Below are 22,773 nucleotides of genomic sequence, written 5' to 3' on the forward strand. Positions count from 1 at the left end.
TGTTAAAGACGGCTGAGATCATACTATGTATTTAATTTAAAATCCAATTTTCTCTGTAAAACACCAAACTTTCTAGAAAAAATTTAGTATGTATTTTATTCTTATTCACTGCTAGTGGAAATGGAAAAGGTACAGCCATGCTGTAAGACAGTTTGGCAGTTTCTTGCAAAGCTAAGCATAATCTTACCATACAGGGCAGCAACTGCATAACTTGATATTTTCTCATATGAATTAAAAACGTCTACTCAAAAACCTGCACACAAAAGTTTATAAAAGCTTCATTTGTAATTGCCAAAACTTGGAAGCAACCAAGGAGTCTCTCTGTAGGTGAATGGATAAGTAAACTGTGATAAATCTACCCAATGGAATATTATTCAATGATAATAAGAAGTGAGCTATCAAGGCACAGAAAGACATGGAGGAACCTGAAATGCAAACTGCTAAGTGAAAGAAGCCAATCTGAAGAGACTACATATTATATGATTCCAACTATATGATATTTTGGAAAAGGCAAAACTGTGGAGACAGCAAAAGATCAGTAGTTGTCAGGAGTTGGGGGAATTTCCAGAGAAGGGGAGGGATGACTAGGAAGACTACAATGGACTTTAGGCAGTGAAACTCTTCTCTATAGTGCTATAATGGTGGACGTATGTGATTTCATATTTGTCAAAACCCACAGAATTGTACAACACAGAGTGAACGCTAATGTAAACTATAGAGTTCAGTTAATAATCCATCCGATACTGGTTCGTCAACTGTTACAAATTATGTCACAACAATGCAAGATGTTAGGAGAAACTATGTGTGTGGAGGAAGAGAGGTTATATGGAAACTCTACACTTTCTACTCGGCTGTTCTGCAAACCTAACTGCTTTAAAAAATAGTCTATTAATTTTTATGCATTTCTTGTTTTGTTTTCCCCCTGATTCCTTATCTTCTTTGAGATCTTGATCTTGACCAGCATGTTGTCATCCACGGTATTTTTCAGGAAAGCATCCCTCAGAGATGGGTGCTTTTCCTACTCCAAACAAGGGCTTGAGGCAACACCCTGTCATTAAAGACACTGCTATTTCTGCAGTCAAATGGAAGAGTATTCACACTATGAAAAAAGACTACAGACAGCCTCATGTCAATTCAGGTCAGATTTTTCCACTAAATGAATTTTCTGCAAACATACAAAAAATGTTCTGCTTTTCATTTTTCACTGTGAAATCATGGAGAAGGAACCACAGTTTGGCAGTGTGCTACAACACATCTCATAGGACAAGGGCTCCTCATTCTTTTTTTTTAAAAAAGCTACCTCATCAGCTTGTTCTTCTGGATGATCTTCTAATTCAGGAACATAACACGCACGTACTTTATATCTCTTAATAACTTCTTAAAGTTTTTTCCTCTAGGTCTGTTGTTTTTCCTAATAAATTTTGTTAGGATAACTTTTGTCAATATCACAGTTTGTAACTGAGTTATTTTGCAATGTATTTCTAACTGGATATTAACAGCTATAGTCATTAATATCTGTACTTCATATGTGGTGAACTTAACTTTCATTTACTTGAAACACGCTACTGATTCTCCTTCTTGCTGTCATTCAGTAGCTCAGTCGTGTCCGACTCTTTGTGACCCCATGAACTGCAGCACGCCAGGCTTCCCTGTCCTTCGCTATCTCGTGGAGCTTGTTCAAACTCATGTCCACTGAGTCGATGATGCCATGGTTGTCTAATTAGAAATCATATTACCTGGGAACTGTCTTTTCCTTTCCAACGGTTTTTTCCCTCTTACTTCGTTTCTTTTAGTATTTCATTGACCTTCCTGGTTTTGATATTATACTATAGTTAGGTAAGATGTTACTCACTGGGGGAATCTCCCTACACATTTTTTTTTTTTTAAACATTTCCTCATTCTCCATCTTGTTTCCTAAATGGGCTGCCATTTACACAGATCTACATTACTGGCCCTGGTAAAGTTTTTGGCTGTTTATTCATTTTTTAAAAAATCAGACTAAATACTGTTTTGCTGAATATTGACTGTTTTATTGACTGATCTAACAGAATCAAATTTTTTTAATAACTTTACTAATATTTACCAATAACTGACTCTCCTGCGTTCCTAGGATAAACTTTACTTGGTTGTAGAAGTTAATTTAACATGCTGCTGAATTCAGTTTTATTAGTATTCTCCTTAATACTTTTGTACATACTTTTGCATGTATGTTCTGTCAGGTTTAAGTTATTAGAGTTACGCTAAGATTCATAAAATAAATCAGGCTACTTTCTGACTTTTTCCTATGTTCTGACCCAGGTGAGAAAGTACAGGAATTATTTTCTTGAAATATTAAACATTTCAACTACAGTAGATAACATGAAAGGAAAATTGCAATCTCAGAGATTTGTCTCGTCTCCATTCAGTCCATAGCATGCAATCATTTCCTTCTAGAATGTTTTTATTTACTGCTTCTACTCTGTCCAATTTTCTTCACTAGGAATATCACTAATCATCTATAAGGTTGTATCTTTGTCCCTTTCTTTCCACATTTACCACTGCATTTCTCATTATTTTCCTCTTTCTGTTCTTCTGCATTTTAAGAGTTTTTATTTTTTACTCTCCACCACTAATTCAATTTTCTACAACATAAAATATTTTTCATCTACATGCCGAAATCCAAACTCAAGACAGCAATGTTCCCCTCTACTTTTCTTAAAAGTTAAATGGCCGTTAGCCAAGTAGCTGCTAGAGAGTAAGGCAGGGGACAACTTGTGCAATAAGTGACTTCTTGCCTGGCAATCTTCAGTTGTGCTTTTCAAAACAAATAGGTCTTAGTACAAATTCTAGATTCACATACATGGAAGCTATTTCACATTTTTGAGGCCCTGTTTCTACATCTGTGAAAGAGAGACACTACCACTTTCCTGGTAAAACTGTTTTAATGAAATTAAGAATAATGGCAACATTTCCCTTACAGGATGGCTGACTCTGTTCTATGTAGTACATGAAACACCTGACACGACCACAATGAGATGATACCCTTATCACCCCTATTTCAGACATGAGGAACTAAGACTCAGAAGTTGGGCAACTTTCCCAAGATCACACAGCTGGTAAGTACTGATGCCAGGACATAAATCAAGACAGTCTGACCCTAGAGACTGCACAACCTAACAAGCGTTTACATTTGTTCCTTTTCAAAAGTGGCATGAAAGAGCAGAGTCAACTGTAGCCCATACTTTCAGTCATAAAGTTTACTGGGGAAAAGTTTTAACACTCTTTTTCTAACTGCTTATAGATGTCATTAATATATATAACATGAGTCCTACAGCACCTAGGAAAAGTCAGAGGTGGATATATTATCAAAACAGCTCTCACAACAGAGCTCTGAATACATTCATGGGAAAACTGTCTTGGAGCTCATATTGTAAGCTGCAGCATCATAGAATTTTATTTACTTGTATGAAAGGTAAGATTTTAAATAGTTTCTGTTTTTTTTTTTTAATTCTCAATCTTCACAAAAATGCTTTAGCTATCATCAGTTGAATGTTAATTTATGAATATATTCACTCATAGAAGTTTATGAAAATTACCTTCAATGCTTCTAAAGACAAAAATCCGAAGTGTGAAAGGAAAAGACGTGCTGTTTGGAATTCCTGGGCAGGAGGTGGGGGCTTACAATCTGTAACTGGATCAGGAAAGCTTCTCTTCTGCAATTCTTCCTCACTTTGTTGCTCAAGGTGGATTTCATAAGCGATCTGCTGGGCCATACCATTCCTTAATTTTTCATGTCTCTCTTCTAACTGAAATAAACCGAACATTTCATTTTGGGGGAATTAAATCAGGATTAATCTTAATTTTTAAATGAAAATAAGACTACAAGCAACAAAATAGAAGATAATTTTCAGTGATCAACACTGAGCTTCAATTCAATACAACCAAGAGCAAATATGCATAAACCAAGCAAAAATGTTTTAAAGTTAAAACCCCAAGAATGTCCCCATAGCCTCAAAACTTGCTCCTTTATCTCCTCGCTGTAAGTGAAACCATTCTGTCTCTGCTTCCCTTTACACTGGCAAGAAAGGGGGCAGAGTTGCCATTCTCTGCCATGTCGCCTCCATCTTCCAAATCTTCTTTCCTCTTCTTTCAGACCCCTATCTATCTTTGTCCTGCAAGGATCTCCTCATTCTCTGAAGTCCACAACTGCATGGATTAGCTACTATACTCTTGGGAGTTACTTCTGCTTTCCTTCTGATCTATCCTATTTAAAATTTCATCCTCTTTGGTGAATAGCCTGGCCTACATTCCTACAACTTCCTCAACCTTCACAACTTTGGCCATCCGTGACAAACTCTGTACCTCAGATGTGCTGTACCTTCAAGAGCTCCAATTTTGAAACTCCTTTCTTATAGCTCACCTGTACACCCATTCTCCCTTTACCATCACTGTGGGGTAAACAACCCCTCTCCATATTTTCCAAGCCTTCTGGCTTCATCTATGTCCCAACCAAAACTAAACCCCTGAATCTGACATCTTAATACTCTCTTCTAAGCATATATAATGACTATGTTATTTCTTACGCTTCCTTATTCACCTGGCCAATCTCCACATCACTCAAATTTTTTATTTATGCCTCTGGATACCAAGAACTTTTGAAGAAAGTCAGCAAAATGAGCTAAGTAAATTCACTACAGATAATACTACTTAATCCAGCTGAGCTGCCTGGAAATTTTAAGAAGCATCTTTGCTTCCCTATGTCATTTCTAAGAACTAAGATTAAAATTTACATAAGCAGCTTCAATTTCCCTTCTTTCCACCTCTAAATGTCTCTGAACCTAAACCAAGGCTCTCTCCTCTCCTATCTTACCAGAAGGACCCCTTTTCTAGTTACATTCACAGATTCTTGACCTGACTGCCTCCAGGGCCTTATTCTATTACTTATCATTCCCTCAGCCTGCCTCACAGTGTAGGCTGCTGACGCTTCTTCACTGGTTCCTTCTACTTCTGATTCTTCTTAAATTAAAGAAAAATAAGGCTTGCCTTTCCTTCACTAGACCGTTTCCTCATTCTATTTTCTACTCTGTACCTTTTGTTTCCCTGGTGGCTCAGTGGTAAAGAATCCACCTGCCAATGCAAAAGACGCAGGTTCAATCCCTGGGTCAGGAAGATCCCCTAGAGGAGGAAATGGTAACCTATTCCAGTATTCTTGCCTGGAGAATCCCATGCACAGAGGAGCCCGGCAGGCTATAGTCCACGGGGTTGCAACTAAACAAAAGTTGACTTTAGCAACTAAACAACAACCCTTCCCTTTACTGCTAACAGTTAACAGTGTAGCCTATATTCACTGCCTTTTCCCTATTTACCATTCATTCCCCAGACCTTACACTTGAATACTCCTTTGAACTTGTTCTCAAAGGTCACCAACATTTCATAACAAAATCCAGGGGCCTCTTCTTAGTGTTCCTTCCCCCAATCTCTCCAGCATCTGATACTGTAGGCAGCCTCCATACCTGCCCTTCTATTCACTCATGCCCTGACATACCTGTCTTTCATTTCTTAGAACTTGTCTTCCTTGACCTAAGCAACTAATTATTTAATCTAGTTAAGTACCTAAATTAATCTAAAGTCAAGTAATTTTTTCCCTAAACCTGTCCTCTTCCTAATGTCTATATTTCTATAAATGGCACTGGTATCTTTGCCACTCAAGCCTAAAATCTAAAGTTCTTCAGCTCCTTTCCATCCCTCATCAATCCAAGACTGGATCAAAATATCTCTATGAGACATGCCATATATTTAAACTTTACACTACCAATAAGGCAGTCCTTCCCATCCCCTGCCTGAGTTGTCATAATGGTCTCTGAATCGGTCTCCCCTCTCCAAATATCCTCCACTGGGGTTGGATCATGCCCTCACACTAATGAAACCACAGACCAGTCCAGTTCCTTTAGACTGGTTCCTTTGGACATCGGCAGCCCGATGTCAAGCTCCTTTCACTTAGCTACAATCTCTCTTTGCCTTACTACATGGCAATCTCCTGGATGACAAACATCTAGGTCATCTTAAGAATCACCTCCAGGAATACCGAACAAAGGCAGTATCTTGATTGCAGAAGTTGTTTAAGGATGTTTATAGTCATTATCTTAACAACAGCTGGTAATAATTTATCTTACTTCTTCTGTGACGATTTCATGCAAATCTGGAATGCTCAGATCTGCTTTCACAAAAGGAATCTTATCCACCTCTTCAGGAAATGGTCGATGTTTCACAGTATATTTAAATCCAACATCATTTTTAGGAACTGGACGAGGTTCAGGCACAAAAAGCTGTTAAAAAAACAACATTATGTTTATTACATTTGGTGCCATCCGAAATGACATGTATTTCCCTGGTCTCTTAGATGTCTGTGTTTCCCTAGGGTTATAAAACACAGAATTTCAGTAAAAATCTGCAATTACTACTGTTAATGGTAAAAGCACCAGTGCACTCTTCTTTATTTTCATAAAAATGTTCATCAACTTATAGATTTTTGTGACTGATATATGTGTTACGGACCTCTACTATACCAGGCCGGAATCTTCCACATTCAGTGATAAGCTAATAGATAAGGCATTTCCAAATTTAAGGCTCAAACTTCCTTCTTGTCCCAAGGGCTCGCAAATCGTATAAGTTTACATCCACTGGGCATCTCTAGACAGTGAAACATGGCTTAACTGAAAAAGTCTGGCACCGAATCTGGCACCGGTCTTCATGGCTCCAAATCCCTGTTTTAATAAACATATATGAGCTATGTGACTTCTGTTTCCACATGTGACAAATGGAAACAACACATCACAAGACTGCTGCAAGGATTAAATTAAAAAAAAATATGGCACATATTAAACTGTCAAACAGGTTTTGGTGCCTTTTCTGACCTCCTTCCTCCTCAGTCTTTAATGGGACTGAGTGGCTTATAGTGTTGCTGACAGATTGATGACTGGTATGATGCCACTAGGAGAAAACAAGCATGTGCTCCTCAGAGCAAACACATGTTATGCAACATCTAGAATGTTAAATTATTTTAGGCATGCACTCTAATTTTGTGACTTTCTCTCTCAAATGCTGGTAAAATTTTATTAAGCCATGTTTTAAAGAATTTTTAATAACATAAGTAAAAGCTTACAATGTGATAAAAATGAAAAGAGCAGTATACAAAAATTGAAGTGTTAGGTACAGAAAGGGAAAAAAGATTGGAAGAAAATCTACTAAAACATTAACAGAGGCTGTCTACTTCTGAAGAGTGACAGTACAGGTGACTTAAAATACCTTCTTCCTTATTGTCATTTTCCAACTTTCACCCATGAGCAAATTTTATTCACATAATTACAACTGTTATAAAAAAACAACAACTGTGCCACCCCAAAGAAAGACTTCATTAAATTATACAGCACAAAAAAAAATTACAGAGCATATGACCAGTTATACAGTTAAATGAAACAATTAGAAACTAAGTACTATTGACATAGACATCTAGGATCTGGCCAAATTTTTTTCATATGGCATGTACGTAAATTTTATTTAACATTCCATGAAAAAAGTTGGGGCCACTCTTAATGACAGCAGTTCTTTTGTTTTAACCTTTAATTTTACTTAGAAGTATAGCTGATTAGCAATGTTGTGACAGTTTCAAGTGGACAGCAAAGGGACTCAGCCATACTCAGAAGAGCAGTTCTTAATCTTAAGTGGATATCAGAGTCACCCAGAAAGCTTTCTGAAATTACGCCTGCCTTGAAGATGTCTTTAAAGAATATTTCAGTGGACCTGGAATTCTAGCCTCCTAAGAAGACTCTGATGTGAACTCACTGAGAACCTGGCTAGGATCAAAAATATTTATTTTCTCTTGTGATTTTTGTTGCAATATTATTTAACCTTTAAATCATAACACACACAAACGCACACACAGGCACTCACTCCTAGCCACTCCCCTGTAACTTCTGATGGATACCTTCTGATTTGCTTTTGCTCCTCTGGGTAAAAGGCAAAGTTGTTGTGCCCAAGCAAGTCTTCCAGACATTCCCCGGACGAGCACAGTGACAGAGGGGAAAAAGTCATCTAGAATAAAATGTTGGTGGAAAAGTTTTTATTTCCGGCAACATATAAATTACACCTGCTGTCAATTTTAGAGCCTCTAATAAACACAGTCCTAGCACAGTGCTTCTCTAGCTTTTCTTCTTTGTGAAACACCTCTGCAGATTCTGCCATATCCATGTACCGCTGTGACTATTATCTTACTTTCTCTATTAACTTCTTTCTTCCCTTTTTCTGTTTTTTTAAAAGGAGATTATATCCTTAAAAGGAAAACCAGGAACTCTGGTGTGTTAATTATATATTTTTAAAACACCTGTTTAAAAATGCATAAAATAATGTTCACCAAAATACCAATTAACATCATATAATATACCTCTAGCAGTACACATACACATTCTTTGGAAACATTATCCTGGCAAATACTCTTAATTGTCACTGTTGTGGATGGTCTAAATGCAAAAGGCAGGCTGGGTGCTTGTGATGCTGAAGTCACATTCACCCATGCCTTTGTGTACTGTTGCCTACCCTGGCAGGCACTGTTTCATCCCAAGGAGGAATGAACGCAGAATGGACTTCCTAAGCACCTAGATCCTTCTTCCTATTAACTTCTTTTTCCTCTGGTCTAGCAGTCAAACTTGTTCAAACTTCTCTTGCTTTTATTTTAAAATGCCCTTGTACCTCTAAATAATCCCAACTGTTTATATTTTTGGTAGACTTTCAATGCAATGAAATCACTTAGAATGAGAGGAGTGGAGTCTTAAAAAGTTTGGAAAAGGGGTGACAGGAAACCTGGAGGGGAGACTGGGATTTTATAGACTCTAATAGCAGGTAGGGGAGTGGGAAGCAGAAGTAGTCAGGAATAATTGATACAGGCCAGGGAAAAAAGTCAAGCAATCCCAGGTCTAAGGTAGAGAAGGATGAAGTGCCTACAGGAAAGACCTGGGACCAGTGCTTATGGAGTTGGGCAACAATTAAAAGCCCCATCTAGTTCTTATTAAAATCACTATATTTTACCACAACATGAAGGATACCTCTGGTGGTATTTCCCCAAACTTCTGGGAAACATCTAGTTTCATTTTATGAACAAGTCAAATATCCTCTCTGAGCCCTATTTTCTTCATCTGTAGATTCCCTGGGTCCCTGTATGCCCAAAGATTCTGTGATCTTCACTTTCCTTCCCCTTCTCAGCAATAAGGATCTCTCTAAGAACATGCTTCCTTTACATATTGGTTGATTTAAATTACCATCAGAGAAAAATGTAGTTTGAGCAGTCTGCATTGCAGGGGTAATACACCTTGAGATGATATAACTGGGGGAAAGATGGGAAGAAAACAGTGTATGTTGCGTCAATGGAAAGTCAATGGATTTTCAGGAGGGCACGGGCATGATCGATCTACATTTGAGGATGGAGGGAAGGACGATGAATTTTGCAACTGGAAGGAGGGACAATCAGATCAGGCAAGAAGCAACTGCAATAATCTAGAAATAATAAAGTCCTGCATTTGGTTGTACTGGGAGGAATGCAGAGAACAGAAGATGCCAAAGTCACTAATGGAAGAGAAACTTGGAAACCAAATACATAAGGGAGTAACAGGAGGAAGATGACTCCTGCAATTTTCAGCCTGCTTGGGTGGCAACAATAACCGAAAAAGAACAATGTGGAGTGAGGGCAGGACAGGAGAGGTGCAGGATCCAAAGATCAAGAAGGAAGAGGAATAATGATCTTCATACACAGGGAACAACAGAAAATATTCTACCAAAACAAACTTTTTATAAAGCTATGGAGCTCTTTCCTAATAGATATACATTAAGAGCCTCTAAAAGATTCTATTTCATATGTATATTCCACTTTCTGACCCTCTGCTTTTCAGTCGCTATTATCTCATCAGCTAGAAGCCTTTTTTGACAAATGCAAAATTACTTAAAATGTCTTTCCTTCCCCGATCCCAGAGACAGCTTGCTAATACTGATAGACATGTTGATTTAGCAATGGAAAAAGCCCAAAGTGCTGAAACTTACTTTGTTCATTTCCAAGAGGTTGCTCCAGCATTGCCAGGATGACACTGTTATCCAAGACAAAGTACCGGAAACTATGTTTGTTTATGGTTGGCAGTCTGGAGTATTTGATCAAAGTGGTTTCATTCACCAAACTACAAGGAGAGGCAGGACCACTGGGTGAAGGAAATGCACCAAGCAACTGCATAATACTAGAGAGAATGCAAAAGATAACAGTTAATTCCCAAAGGAAGACCACAACTTTACCCCATGCATCAATCTGTTTCTCTAGATTTATCTGACCACAACCATGCTTCCTCTTCGAGGGTCAGATTTACTCCCTGTGGTGGATGTTGTGGTGTGCTGTCCAGATTCCCTCTCCAAAACTGAAAAGATCCACTGCCCCAGATACAGGGAGATGGTGGCCCTAACTTTCAGCTGAGTCCTGGAGAGGCCAATGAGAACCACTTTATTCAAGAGCACAGCTTCCTCCTGGCACAGCTCATGTCCAATGAACTATTGATGCCGGGGGATAAGGGGTATAAAGTCCCAGTACCCAGGCCCCAACATGAGAGACTCCTGAAGGGCCAGCCCAGCTCCAGAGCTCTTTGCTGCAAATGCATCACAGTTTGGTACTTCCCTCTGCTCAGTCTGACTTCCCTCATTCCCCGATAAGGGTTGATCCTGACAGCACTTTACAATAAACCTTTTACAGGCAAATTTCTCTCAAAGCCTGCTCCCCAGGGAACCTGACCAATCATACTTCCAAATCATGAAGCTCCTAAAGATATATTTAAAAAATATGCACACTCCAGGTTTAAGGACTTTGCTAGCTAAAGCATTCTAGACCCAGGCAATGATCTGAAGATCAGCCAAATCCCCTCAACTTTCAAGCTGAGGAAACTTAGGCTCAGAAGAGATAAGTGATCATTAAAAGACCAGAAACCAAGACCTGCTGCCTTCTAACTGTGTGGCCATGAACAGCTATTCTCATTTTACAAACAAGGAACTTGATGCACTAGTAGTTACATCTTACAGAACTGTTGTAATTATTAAATGAGAATATACAAGAAAAAAAATACTTTTAAAATTAGAATTCAACTGATCAAGCCTAAACATTCCAAAATGTTTACATCCACAGAGATTCCTGCATGTCTTCAAGGAACAGGAGTAATAACTTATACAATACCACTACTATGTGCCAGAGTCTAGAGCTAAGCACTTGACACATAACATTTTATTTAGTTGTCATAACAACCCTATGAAATAGGTACCATTATTATTCCCATTTCATAATTAAGAAATGGAAACACAGAAAGAATCTTGTTAAGAAAACATAAAGATTTTATCTTGTGGTCCTAATATCATCAGACCCTTCCAGAGCAACTCATTTGGAAAATTAGGGTTCCCCACCACTACTTTCATCACTGCAATTCTCAGCCTGAGTGGCCTCTCCTCTTCTCTCTCATTTTAATGCTTGAACCCAAATCTCTCTGATAACAGAAGACAACACTGCTCAACAGATACTTTCCCTCCATTTTTTCTCCTCCTAAGACGAGGACTATCTAAGAATTTCAAGGACAAGGAGAATTTCATGATGAGCTCAGGCCTAAGGATTTGCAGAAAACCAGTAATGGGAAAAACACAGGTTTTCTAATATGGAACAGAGATGGCTGTCACAAGCATATGGACCATGTAAGCTTATATTCCATGCAAGATTTTAAGACATTATCAAATAGGATGCTGGGAAGGGAATAGGTCACTAAGATCAAATCACACCAGCCTAACTACATTTTCTCTTCTCGATAATGACTAGACTGGAAAGGCAGAGAAATATCTTTGAAATCAAGACATGCAACTTACTTGGCAGTATATCATTAAAACTTATAGATAAGATTTAAAAATCCCTGTGAACCAGAAGGGAAATTTCTTATCATGTGCTTTGTCAGTCTTTTTCTGTTCAATATTCTTATCAGAGTTTCTGATTAGGACACACAGGGCAGGCTCATTAAATCTGCAGCTGACCTAAAGTTGAGCTGCAGAGTTAATATTATCAGAGTAAGAGCTGGGATCCAAAAGAATCATGACAGATTAAAAATAATAAGGTAAATCTTACATAAAGAAATTTCAAGTTTAAATGTAAAATTCTATATATTACATACAAATACCCCGAAACAAGTGTTCAGGATGAGAAAGACAAAAGGTAAATGTGTTCAAAAGAAAAAAAAAAAGCCTCTAAGGTTTGCCATGACTAGGTTCTCAAAAACCCAATTTTAATGAAAATACAATATTCTACAGTTTAAAGGTGATCACCCTTTAAAGAGGTACAGTCAAACCAATGCTACTGAAAGGAAAATGACTAGGATAAAAAGTACTTTAAATCCCTGTCATATGAAAAACAGTTAAAGGTACTGGCAGAAATGAATGAGAAAGAACATGAGCATTGTTGGGATTCCTTCCGTGGCCCAGCAGCTAGAACTCTGCCTTCCAATGCAGGGGTGTGGGTTTTATTCCTGGTCAGGGAACTAAGATCCCACCTACCAGGGGATGCAGCCAAAATGTAAAATAAAAAACAAACAAAAGAACACAAGCATTGTCTTCAGATATCCCCACCCCTTGGAAAAAAAGGATTTCACGATCAAAAGTCTGAATCAGAACAAATGGGTAGAAGTTAAAGCGGGAGAGATTTCAGCTCGATGTAAACACCAAGTTTTCAACAATTGAAATGGGCACTTGAGGGGTTAAAGTATCCCAAAATTAGAGGCTAAATAACTTGGTAAATAATTCTTAAAAATCACTAAGCAGAGAGGCTACTGAAATGACTTCCAAGAGTCCTAATGTATATTATACAACAAGCAGGAAAACACCAACAAGCTGATCTGCATTCTGTAACTATCTCCTGTGTGCTTACACTGTGAGGGGTGTAAAAAGGGAAATGGGGCCTCTACCCAGGGTGGGGAGCTAAGACGAGCATGTATCAAATATGACCAGGTGTGATCATGACACCACAGAATTCATGTAGTGTGGCAGGGTCAGACTGAATGAACACAGAGGTGTGGAAAAGAAGCAGAATAATCAAAGAAGGTCCCACAGAGGTAGCTAGATGTGAGGTGAGCAGCTAACAGTGGAGGACGTGGCCAAGAGGAGAAGGAAGTCCCGAAACTCAGGGGGAGTAGACAGACAGGTATGAACACGCGCAGTTCACAGCCACAAGTGGCCAGCCAGCCGGGGCAGAAGGGCTGTGCTAGGAAAGATCACAGTTTGAGTGGGGACTCAAGAAGGGCCTTGAACACTAGACCAAAAATTTCACTGCATATGGCAATTAACAGAAATCTTCTGTTTTCAATCACTCATACAGCAGAATAAGCACAGTACCTAAGATGATGAGTTCAGTAACAATGCAAAATGAAAAGAGTTAAGAGACTGAAAACAGGGAAATCAGACAGAAAGTGAGAAGGGCCAGGACTAGGATGCTGAGGTCTGAGGGAATGGAGGAAATACTTCCAAAATTAAAGTCTACTGGATTTGGTCACTGACTTCATATGGGGAATGACAGATAAAACAGAGATAAATCAGAAAGAGTCAAAATTTTGAGTTTGCATAGCTGGAAAACAGTCATGATACTGACACAAAGCTCTAATTGTGTGGGAACAGAGAAAATTGGTTTTGGATGTTTCATGATGACTTTTTCGGGCCCTCTTTAAGACATGAGGCCTTTTGTAGAGCTGCCAGCAGAGATAAGATGAGCCACCTAGACAACTACTGCCTAGGTTGGGGACTACGAGCATGGCTCTCTGCTCATTCTGGGCTCATATCCAATCCTCGCTGCCAATCATACTCTCAGTGGAATGTCCCATCCACAGACTAGGATGGAGCAAACTTATGTTTATATAATGCAGAGTCCCAGTGAGAAATTTCCTTCTACCTTTCTCCATATCCCTTTTATTCTTCAAGGTACACATCAGATCTTAGTTTTTAATAATATTTTTAAGTCCACCCCAGACCACGCATGGTCTTCTCTCTGGACTTTAATTATTTCTAGTAATTAATCACATTTTTCTGATTTTCCAGCTATTAGCCAAACTTCCAGTCACTGAAAGCCCAGCAACAGCACAGTGAGCAGGACTGAACTAAAGCAAGCATGCTTCTAAAATTTTGTTGAATAACCTAAGCCCATGAGGAACAGAAATAAACCCAACTTTATTGTGCATGCCCCAAGTTCTCTTAAAAAAAGGCTCATTTGCATACAAATCTTCTACAAGCTATCTTCTTGTGTAGTCACAGAGTTGTGTCTGACTCTGCTGTGATGCCATGGACTGTAGCCAGCCAGGCTGCTCTGTTCATTGCATTCCCGAAGGCAACAATACTGCAATGGCTTGCCATTTCCTTCTCCAGGGGATCTTCCTGACCCAGTGATCAAATCCCTGTCTCCTGCATTGCAGGCAGATTCTTTACCACTAAGCCACCAGGTAAGCCTACAAACTGTCTTACCACTTTTACTAAGAAGACCAAGATGAGTCAACTCAATATGACCTGACATTCCTTCTCCCTGCTTTTTATATTGTTCTGGATCCTCATCCACACTTACCCTTTCATAAGCCACTTCTTCCCAACTGTACCAATTCTACCTAATCTTCTCCATCTGTCTCTCAGTCAATAAACTGCCTTTCTTCTCTCTTTCTACTCTGCTAACTAACCAGGCAAACACAAACTTTCAACTCTCTGCTACTTTTTCAAGATACCAACCTGTCTCCGTCCCTTCATTACCAAAATGCTTGAAATAGGAATTTTCTCTTTCTGCCGTAACCACCCCTATAATCTGACTTATAGCTCAAACTATCCATTCTCTTGAGAGTCAGGTCAATGTGATTTTTTTTCCTCAGGAATCTAACTTCCCTGAATCTGAAAGTATTCATTCCCTTCTTCCAACACACCTGTATTACGTATGTACCCCTTCTCTTGGAGCATTTATTCTCCAGCTAATATTTATAGATATTTGTGTTCATATCTTATTCCTCCCTATTGGACTAGAAGCTCTCTGGGTCTGGAAACTAAATCTGATTTATTTTTACAATTCTATCACTAGTTCGTAAGAAGATGTTTATAAGTTTTGGCTGAATGAACCTATAATATGTAATATAGATGGTGTAGCACAGAATAAAAACCACTAAGCTGGAAAGCAGAAGAGGTAATGGTGTGACCGAAGTGTCTGGACTCAGCCATCAGAGTGAGAGTGTGGGTTAGGCTCTCCAAGATCCTTTCTGGCTCTAACATGATATGACTTGAATTACTGTCAGCCAGCATAGAAAAACAAGGAACCAAACTTTTAGCCTCAAGATACTGGTTTCTTTGTTCCAAAAGAACAAGACAGTTTTTTTCCATTTTATTTCTGGAGAAAAAGTATCTTAAATCAGGTTATATCACTTAATGCTGAACAACTGGGGAGGAGATGAAACAACACAGGATCGCATCTAATCCCTTCTAACTCCTAGACACAATCTCTGTGACGTCACTTTCGTACCATGTTAGGGTGGCTTCAGCAGCATCCTTTACTCTCATAGAGGCAGGGTTTGGCTCCTTATCACCTTTGTACTTGACCTCTTGCTCACTGTTCTTGGACTTGCTTCCTGAAATACCCAGTTCCACAATTTCCAGCACTTCCTTAAGGCAATCCTAGAAAAAGGAAAAGCAGATTAGTTTTTTGTAATACATCTATCTTATGAGAAGATAAGGAAATATATCCAAGTGTCAATATTGGTTGTGTTTTGGTGGTAGGACTCTAATTTCTCATTTTCTTTGGTGGGTACATATTAACTTAATAATAATTGAATAAAATAAACTTGCCCCCCCCCCCCAATTTTTCTTTAAAGATCTAAATTTGAGTATTAAGAGATCTAGATAATAAGTAATGATAAATTCACTTCAATTTTATCAGTCACCATTCTTGTAAAATTTCCATGGACTATAAATTGTGAAAGATAACTGAAAGAGATGTAACAGTAATTCAGCTAAACCTGGATACTTTTAAAGCAATTTCTGGTATCCTAATGCTATATGTCATCATGCAAATGACTACGATTTAATCAATGGTATTATTTTTATAAACTATATAAAGCTCTGTATAATTTTCCAAGAAGCCTGATATCTTTTCTTTTATTTACACTATGCATTCTTTTATAACTGTCTTCCCATAAGAAAAGTATTACATGGAACAATGGTAAGAGAAAGCAGCCTAGATAATCTGCATTTACTTAAATGAAAGAAATGTGTGAAATGAAATTTTTAGCTACAAACAACCTTTATGAACAAGGTGTTCTCTAGGTTTGCAGCCTAGTTATCAACTTCCCTTTCTGGTCTGATGATAGGTGACCAAAGTACCTTGTGGCCATCTCAAGGCTACCATCCTTTCAAGAAAAAACAATCCTGATTGTTCACAGATAAATTATCCAAAGCTCCATCTTTCAAAGAATTTCTCTACGGGTTAATCTGCAATCAAATACAGTTGACCCCTGAGCAACATGAGAGTTAGAGGCATTGACCCCCAGCACAATAAAAAAATCCACATATAAATTTTTTTTTTCTGTTCCACATATAATTAAAGTCAGCCCTCCATATATGCAGTCCCTCCCTATCCACGGCTCTACATGAATGGGTTCAACCAATCACGAATCATGTAATAGTATTTACAGTTTTTTTAAAATTTGCATGTAAGTGGACCCACACAGTTCAACCCTATGTTATTCAAGGATCAACTATATAAGCATGATGGTAGTTTTTCAGTTATGCTCAATAGGATAAGTGTTCTCCTGGATATAACAAGTTATACTCAGCTTAAAGTATGCAATATTGGATTTAAATTTAGATATTCTCTTTTAAAAGATATTTTCCCAATATATATTTTTGTTCCTATTTTCTGTTTTAATACCTAGTAAACTAACCTTTTCATCAAGCATATCGGGGTGCTCTGTCAGCCAGACACAGAGACACTGAAAAGCTGCCACGATCATGGAGTGCAGGTCCCGGGAGTGAAGAGGAGCTGGCCGACTACACTGGTACACAATGTAGCTGCACACAGAACTGATGGCTCGCTTCCGGTCTCCAGAGTCAACCATCACCTTCACCTGAGCATATTCGTTTGGTGAACACAGTTAGCCAGGAACCACGGTACCAATTTCAAAGCCTCTACACTGAGGCCCAGCCTTTCTGAGAATATAATATTTCAGATGTACTATCATATACACTCTATAAAAAGAGAGGGCATTTTTAAAACCCTAAAACAGTAAAATTTCATTTTAACATCCTTTTTCATGCTCTAAAACTTCTGGGGTAGTTTCATGCTCTAAACTTCTGGGGTACAACTACTCGTCACCGCCACAGATCACAAGAAGAGCTGGCAATGGAACATGTACACATTTTTTAAAGCCCCCTAACCCACCCCATAATGATGCTCTATGGGCTACAAAGTTCTATGCAGCTGTCCAGATAGTAAACTACACATATTTACAGTGTACAATTCGATAAATTTTGGCCTAAGTATACACCTATAAACTATTACCACAATCAAGATGGTAGACATATTCATCACCCCTCAATCTTCTCATGCACCTTTATAACACTTCCCCAAAAGAAAAAAACTTCCCCCTACTCCTTTTTGCCCACTCCCTAGGTTACTGCTGATTTGTTGGTGTCGCTGTAGGTTAACTTGCATTTTCTATAGTTTTATATAAATAAAATCATATACAGTACTGTACTATTTGGGGTGGGGGGTGAGTCTGGCTTCTTTTACTCAACATAATTGTTTTGAGTTTCATCCACAGTCTTGTGTATATCAATTTTTCACTCCTTTTTACTAGTGAGTAGTATTCCATTATATGGATTATACCATAATTAATTTATCCAGTCACCTGTTGGACATTTGGACTTTTTCCAGCTCTTGAGTATTACAAATAAAGCTGCTAGGTATAAGACTTTGTAAGAGTATATGCTCTCTTACTTCCTAGGAGTGGACTGATTGGATCATATGATAGGTGTATGTTCAGTTTTTTAAGGACCTGTGAAGTGTGAGTCAAAGTTGCTCAATTGTGTCCAACTCTTTGCAACCCCATGGACACATTTTTTAAGCCCCCGTGGAATTCTCTAGGCCAGAATACTGGAGTGGGTAGCCTTTCCCTTCTCCAGGGGATTGTTTTCTAAAACGGTTACACCATTTAACAGTCCTTTCTCTCTTTTTGTACACAAATATTTGGTTGTTGCAGTACCACTGGCTGAAAAGATGATCCTTTCTCCTTTGAATTATCATGCCACCTCTGTCAAAAATCCAATGTCCATACACACACAGATCTATTTCTGGACTCCCCACTCTATCTACTGATCTAGCTGTCTAACCTATTCCAATACCAGACTGTTTTGATTACCATAGCTTTACAGCAAGTCAAGAAATCAGGTGATGTTAGCCCTTTATGATTTGTTAGGTCTAGACAGCATTCCATTTAGGGTTAATTATTCCTTACCACTGCAAGTGTACTGAAGGTCACAGGCAACAGTATCTTGCTCTCAAAGACCGTGTGGTCCTGCACATCTCACAAATGGCTGTTCTCACCTCCTACATCAATAACTGCTCCTCACAAAACTATGGCCATTACCTCTATGCTTGAGAATCTCTGAGGTAAAGGTAAGCTCTAAGTGGCGGTGAGAACACCTCTGGTTTTCCTGTCTATTTTGCCTTTCATGACTCAGGTAAGTCACAGCCTCTGCTCACCTGTCCCCTCATCTATAAAATGAGGGCTTAAAGTTTACCATCTCAGACAACATCACCTTATGTGTGTATATCAACTTTGTGTTTACAAAGTGTTCTACATATTTCATTTAACTTCATCCTCACATCACCAGATAATCACACACAAGATAATCCTGCCTATTTTACAGATACGAAAATACTTATATGCCAGTGAAAATTCAGAGAAACTGGAACCCTCCTACATCACTGGTGGAAATGTAAAGTGATTCAGTTGCTAAGGACAACAGTTTGGCAGCTTCTCACAAAGTTAAATATAGAATTACCATATGACCCAGCAATTCCACTCCTAGTTATATAACCAAAATAACTGAAAATTTCCATTCAAATAAACACATGTACACATACGCTCACAGCAGCTCTACTACTCACAAGAGTCAAAAGGTAGAAACAGCTCAAATGTGCTACAGAGGAACGGATAGACAAACTGGTACATAAATATGATGGAAAATCATTTAGCCACAAAATGGAATAAGACTTTTTCTACAACATAAATGAACCTCAAGAACATATTAAGTGAAGAAAGCCACGTACAAATGGTCACAGGCTATATGATTTAATTTCTATGAAATATCAGAATAGGTAAATCCACAGAGACAGAATGCAGGCTGGTGGGTGTTAGAGATAAAGGGAAAGGGAGACCAGGAAACAACTGCTTAATGGGTACAGGGTTTCTTTCGGGGGTGATAAACGCTTTGGAACCAGAAAGAGGGGGTGGTTGCACAACACTGTGAGAGTACTAATAGGCACTGCATTGTTCACATCAAAAGGTTAATTTTATGTTATGTGAATTTCACTTTAATTAAAAAAAAAGAAAGAAAGGCAAATGGATACCCAACTCTAAGGTTCCACAGAATAGACAAACAGTTTGGAAAGAAATCTGAAAGTACAGCCAACTTTCATTTATCTCTGATAATGGAAGATGGAAGAGTCACAGGTAGGCCCAAATGGTGTATTTTAGGATCAGTTTTTCTTTTGTTGTATTTATTCGTTAAAATTAGATGATTGATGATTTATAATGGCACAAAATGTCATGCTGAAAATTTAAGGGCATTATGAATAAACACAAAATCAACCAGTATTCTATCATTATGTGCAAAGCAAGTATTGAAATGGTTCCTATCATCTAATAGCAAAAATATCATTCACACCCTCTGACCCTATTAAACAAAAAAGTAAAGATCATTTTGTAAAATCTCACTTGGAGGCTCATTTTTGCACACTTTGGGTATCAACTGTGATGAGTATAACCAAGACTGCAACACCCACATGAAGGGGGTCAGGAGATACAGAAAAAAAAGCCATACTCCAAGGCTGCTGAGCTAAAATAAAGGGACAGTCATCTCACCTTTGCCAGTCCAGAGAGGAGCTCCAGAGCTGCCAGTGATATGCTCATGTCTTGCCGCCACTGGGAATTGAGTCTTTGGGTGACCAGATGAATGCTGCGAATCAGGAGCCCAGCAGCTGAATCTGTATTAAGAGCTAGGATATAACCCCAATGCCACATCCCACAGGGAGGGAAAACAACTAAGCATTAGTAACGAGAAGCACAGCATTCCACTAGGCACAGACCACAGCAGCCACAGTGAGCATGACGAGCACCCACACAGTGCTATGCTCCCCACCCCACTGGCCTGAGCAGCTGAGCCTAACTGAACAATGGTGCGCAGGGCACACACACTGGACCAGAGCAGCTTCTAGCTCCCAGCTCAGGTACTCTCAAACAGACATCCACTGGGATTTGAAAGCTTCAATATCATTATAACAGTATAAATCTCAACATTTCCAAATTAAACTCACAGTTACATTAAAAAAAAAAAACAATGAAACAATCAAAAGGCTATCAATTATTTCCTTGGAATGTTATAGAGGAAGGAATTCAAATTTTAGAATATCTTCAGATGCTGGGAATTATCCTAAAGCATCTGCTGAAATTATTTTCAGGGTTCATATCGTCATATCGTCACATGCAATGCTTTTTCAAGCAAACTAACATTTAATTATCTGAGACAACTTTAATACTCTTAAAAAATTAAATAATCAAGTTACTGTGTTTTTATGTAGCCTCCAATTCTATATTTAAAAGTAATTACTACTCAGTTAATAATAAATTAGGACAAATTAAATTGAATTTATAAAGGAAGCTTTAGGGACATTATACCTGTCGATCCTATCAGAAAGAGGGCAGTGACAACAGAAAAAGGAATGATCATTAAAGAGAGACATTCATGCGACACTAACACAAATCTGGATTTCTTAGTAAAAACTATTTTATGACATTACAAGCAGAACTCACTAACACCAGTTCAAAATACTGAAACAAACAATAACCACTTTGAACATTTATATTAGAACACATATAATAATGCAAAAATTTCTTTAGTTTAAAAGTGTCTTAGAAGCAGGAAAAATAAACAAATTTTCACCTATATTTAAACACAAGCATAATGAATAAAATAACAATTTAAATAACTTCTTCATAAATGCAGTATTTAAATGTGTTAAATAGCCACATAATGACCTTATGTATCTGACAAGCTGAAGGATACTTATAGCAAACTTAAATCACTGAAACATGCCTGGACTCCTGGGCTTATAAACTCTCCAAATGATTAAAAAATTAAACTGCATCTAAGAAGCTAGATTTCACTCCAATCTAGTTGGATTAATAATCTTAGATTCAATACACCACTAGTATTTATGCATAAAAACATAAAGGCACCCACAAACTTAACAAAACCCAGAAAGCAACTGGGCAGGGTAAAGGACAATATTGAATAAGATGCTCTACTTGCAAATGCTTCCTTACTCTTTGTGACTGAAGAATCTAACCGGACATAGTAGGGTATACAGGCTTCAAACACAAAGGCAGACTCTCCTTTGGGTGGCCATCTAATGCATAAACCATTATCCATCCTCACTACACAGGAAAAACTGAAATACTGACTGATTCTGCCATTAGACTCTGAGGCAGTGCCTAAATCCTATTTGACTCTGAATTACTAGCACCTGGTACAGAATTCAGAAATGCTTCCTATAAATCACTTATAAAATCTAAGAAACTATCCAAAATCTAACTACTAAAAACTGTAGCGCTAAATTTAAAAGATGTTTTCTTTTTCATAATGTTTTAGACTAATAGCTTCTCTGTTATATTAAGTACATAAAAATCATGAACATGAAAATCTAGTTTAAAATTTCTCTGTTTGTTTTATATAGCTGGGCATTAAAAGTTATTCTATAAACTTTAGATTAAAAAAAAAAACTAAACATGGCTTACCATAATCTCTCAGGAGAGCTTGAGCAGGTCTTTCACTGTCAGGAGTTGTGGGTTCTGTGCTTCCGCCACTTGCTGAACTAATACCACTATTCGTGCGACTATGACTCTTGAAGTTATTTTCTCCACCACCCTAGTCAAAAAAAAATGAATCAAATATACAAGTATGGACAGAAGTCAATCACTAAAAGCCATGCTGGTAAAATGGAATGTGCCAGATAAATAGCACAAACTGATATGTAGATAAAAATTGACAAAGGATTAAAACTGTTGTGGTGTTTTGCATAAACACCATTTACTGGTGGTATCAAGGGTCTGATGATTAGAGGGTGCCCATTCTGGAATCGTCTTTGCTGCTGTTTAAAAGGATCAGACTTTTTCCATCTTCACTAGACTTCAATAGTTAATGGTTTTGAGTCTGTAAAGAAATACCCTAGTGCCTCCCAAGGAGAACTTCAGAATAGGAGTACATCTTAAAAACACAAAACACAAATAAACAAATAACAGTAACTTCCAATGTTACATAAAATACACAAACAATAAATATATGATTAGTATACATAGCATATATTAGTATATACAGATAGATAAAGATCAACTCTTATATGTTCAGGAGCTAATGAAGGTATCTGATGAAGACTTCCCTCATTTCCCCTACAAA

The 22,773-nt window shown here is 38.0% G+C and overlaps 1 protein-coding gene across 5 annotated transcripts in view; it reads right to left on the reverse strand.

Moving 5' to 3' along the window:
- Positions 1–22,773, reverse strand: part of RALGAPB (Ral GTPase activating protein non-catalytic subunit beta) — a 93,998-nt gene that overhangs the window by 17,324 nt on the left and 53,901 nt on the right. For 3 of the 5 annotated variants that reach the window (XM_055437250.2, XM_055437248.2, XM_055437246.2), the window contains 8 exons: positions 22,116–22,245; positions 20,184–20,317; positions 16,980–17,162; positions 15,563–15,714; positions 10,066–10,253; positions 7,964–8,070; positions 6,153–6,305; positions 3,576–3,785 (listed from right to left, as the gene is read on the reverse strand). In XM_055437250.2, coding sequence (XP_055293225.1) covers positions 3,576–3,785; positions 6,153–6,305; positions 7,964–8,070; positions 10,066–10,253; positions 15,563–15,714; positions 16,980–17,162; positions 20,184–20,317; positions 22,116–22,245 — 1,257 coding nt within the window. The remainder of the gene's footprint in view (positions 1–3,575; positions 3,786–6,152; positions 6,306–7,963; positions 8,071–10,065; positions 10,254–15,562; positions 15,715–16,979; positions 17,163–20,183; positions 20,318–22,115; positions 22,246–22,773) is intronic. The other 2 variants (XM_055437249.2, XM_055437247.2) reach the window with 1 other exon arrangement.

Source organism: Moschus berezovskii, chromosome 15, assembly GCF_049115385.1.
Source record: "Moschus berezovskii isolate FMDL1 chromosome 15, NW_MosBer_1.0, whole genome shotgun sequence".
NCBI classification, from domain to species: Eukaryota; Metazoa; Chordata; class Mammalia; order Artiodactyla; family Moschidae; genus Moschus; species Moschus berezovskii.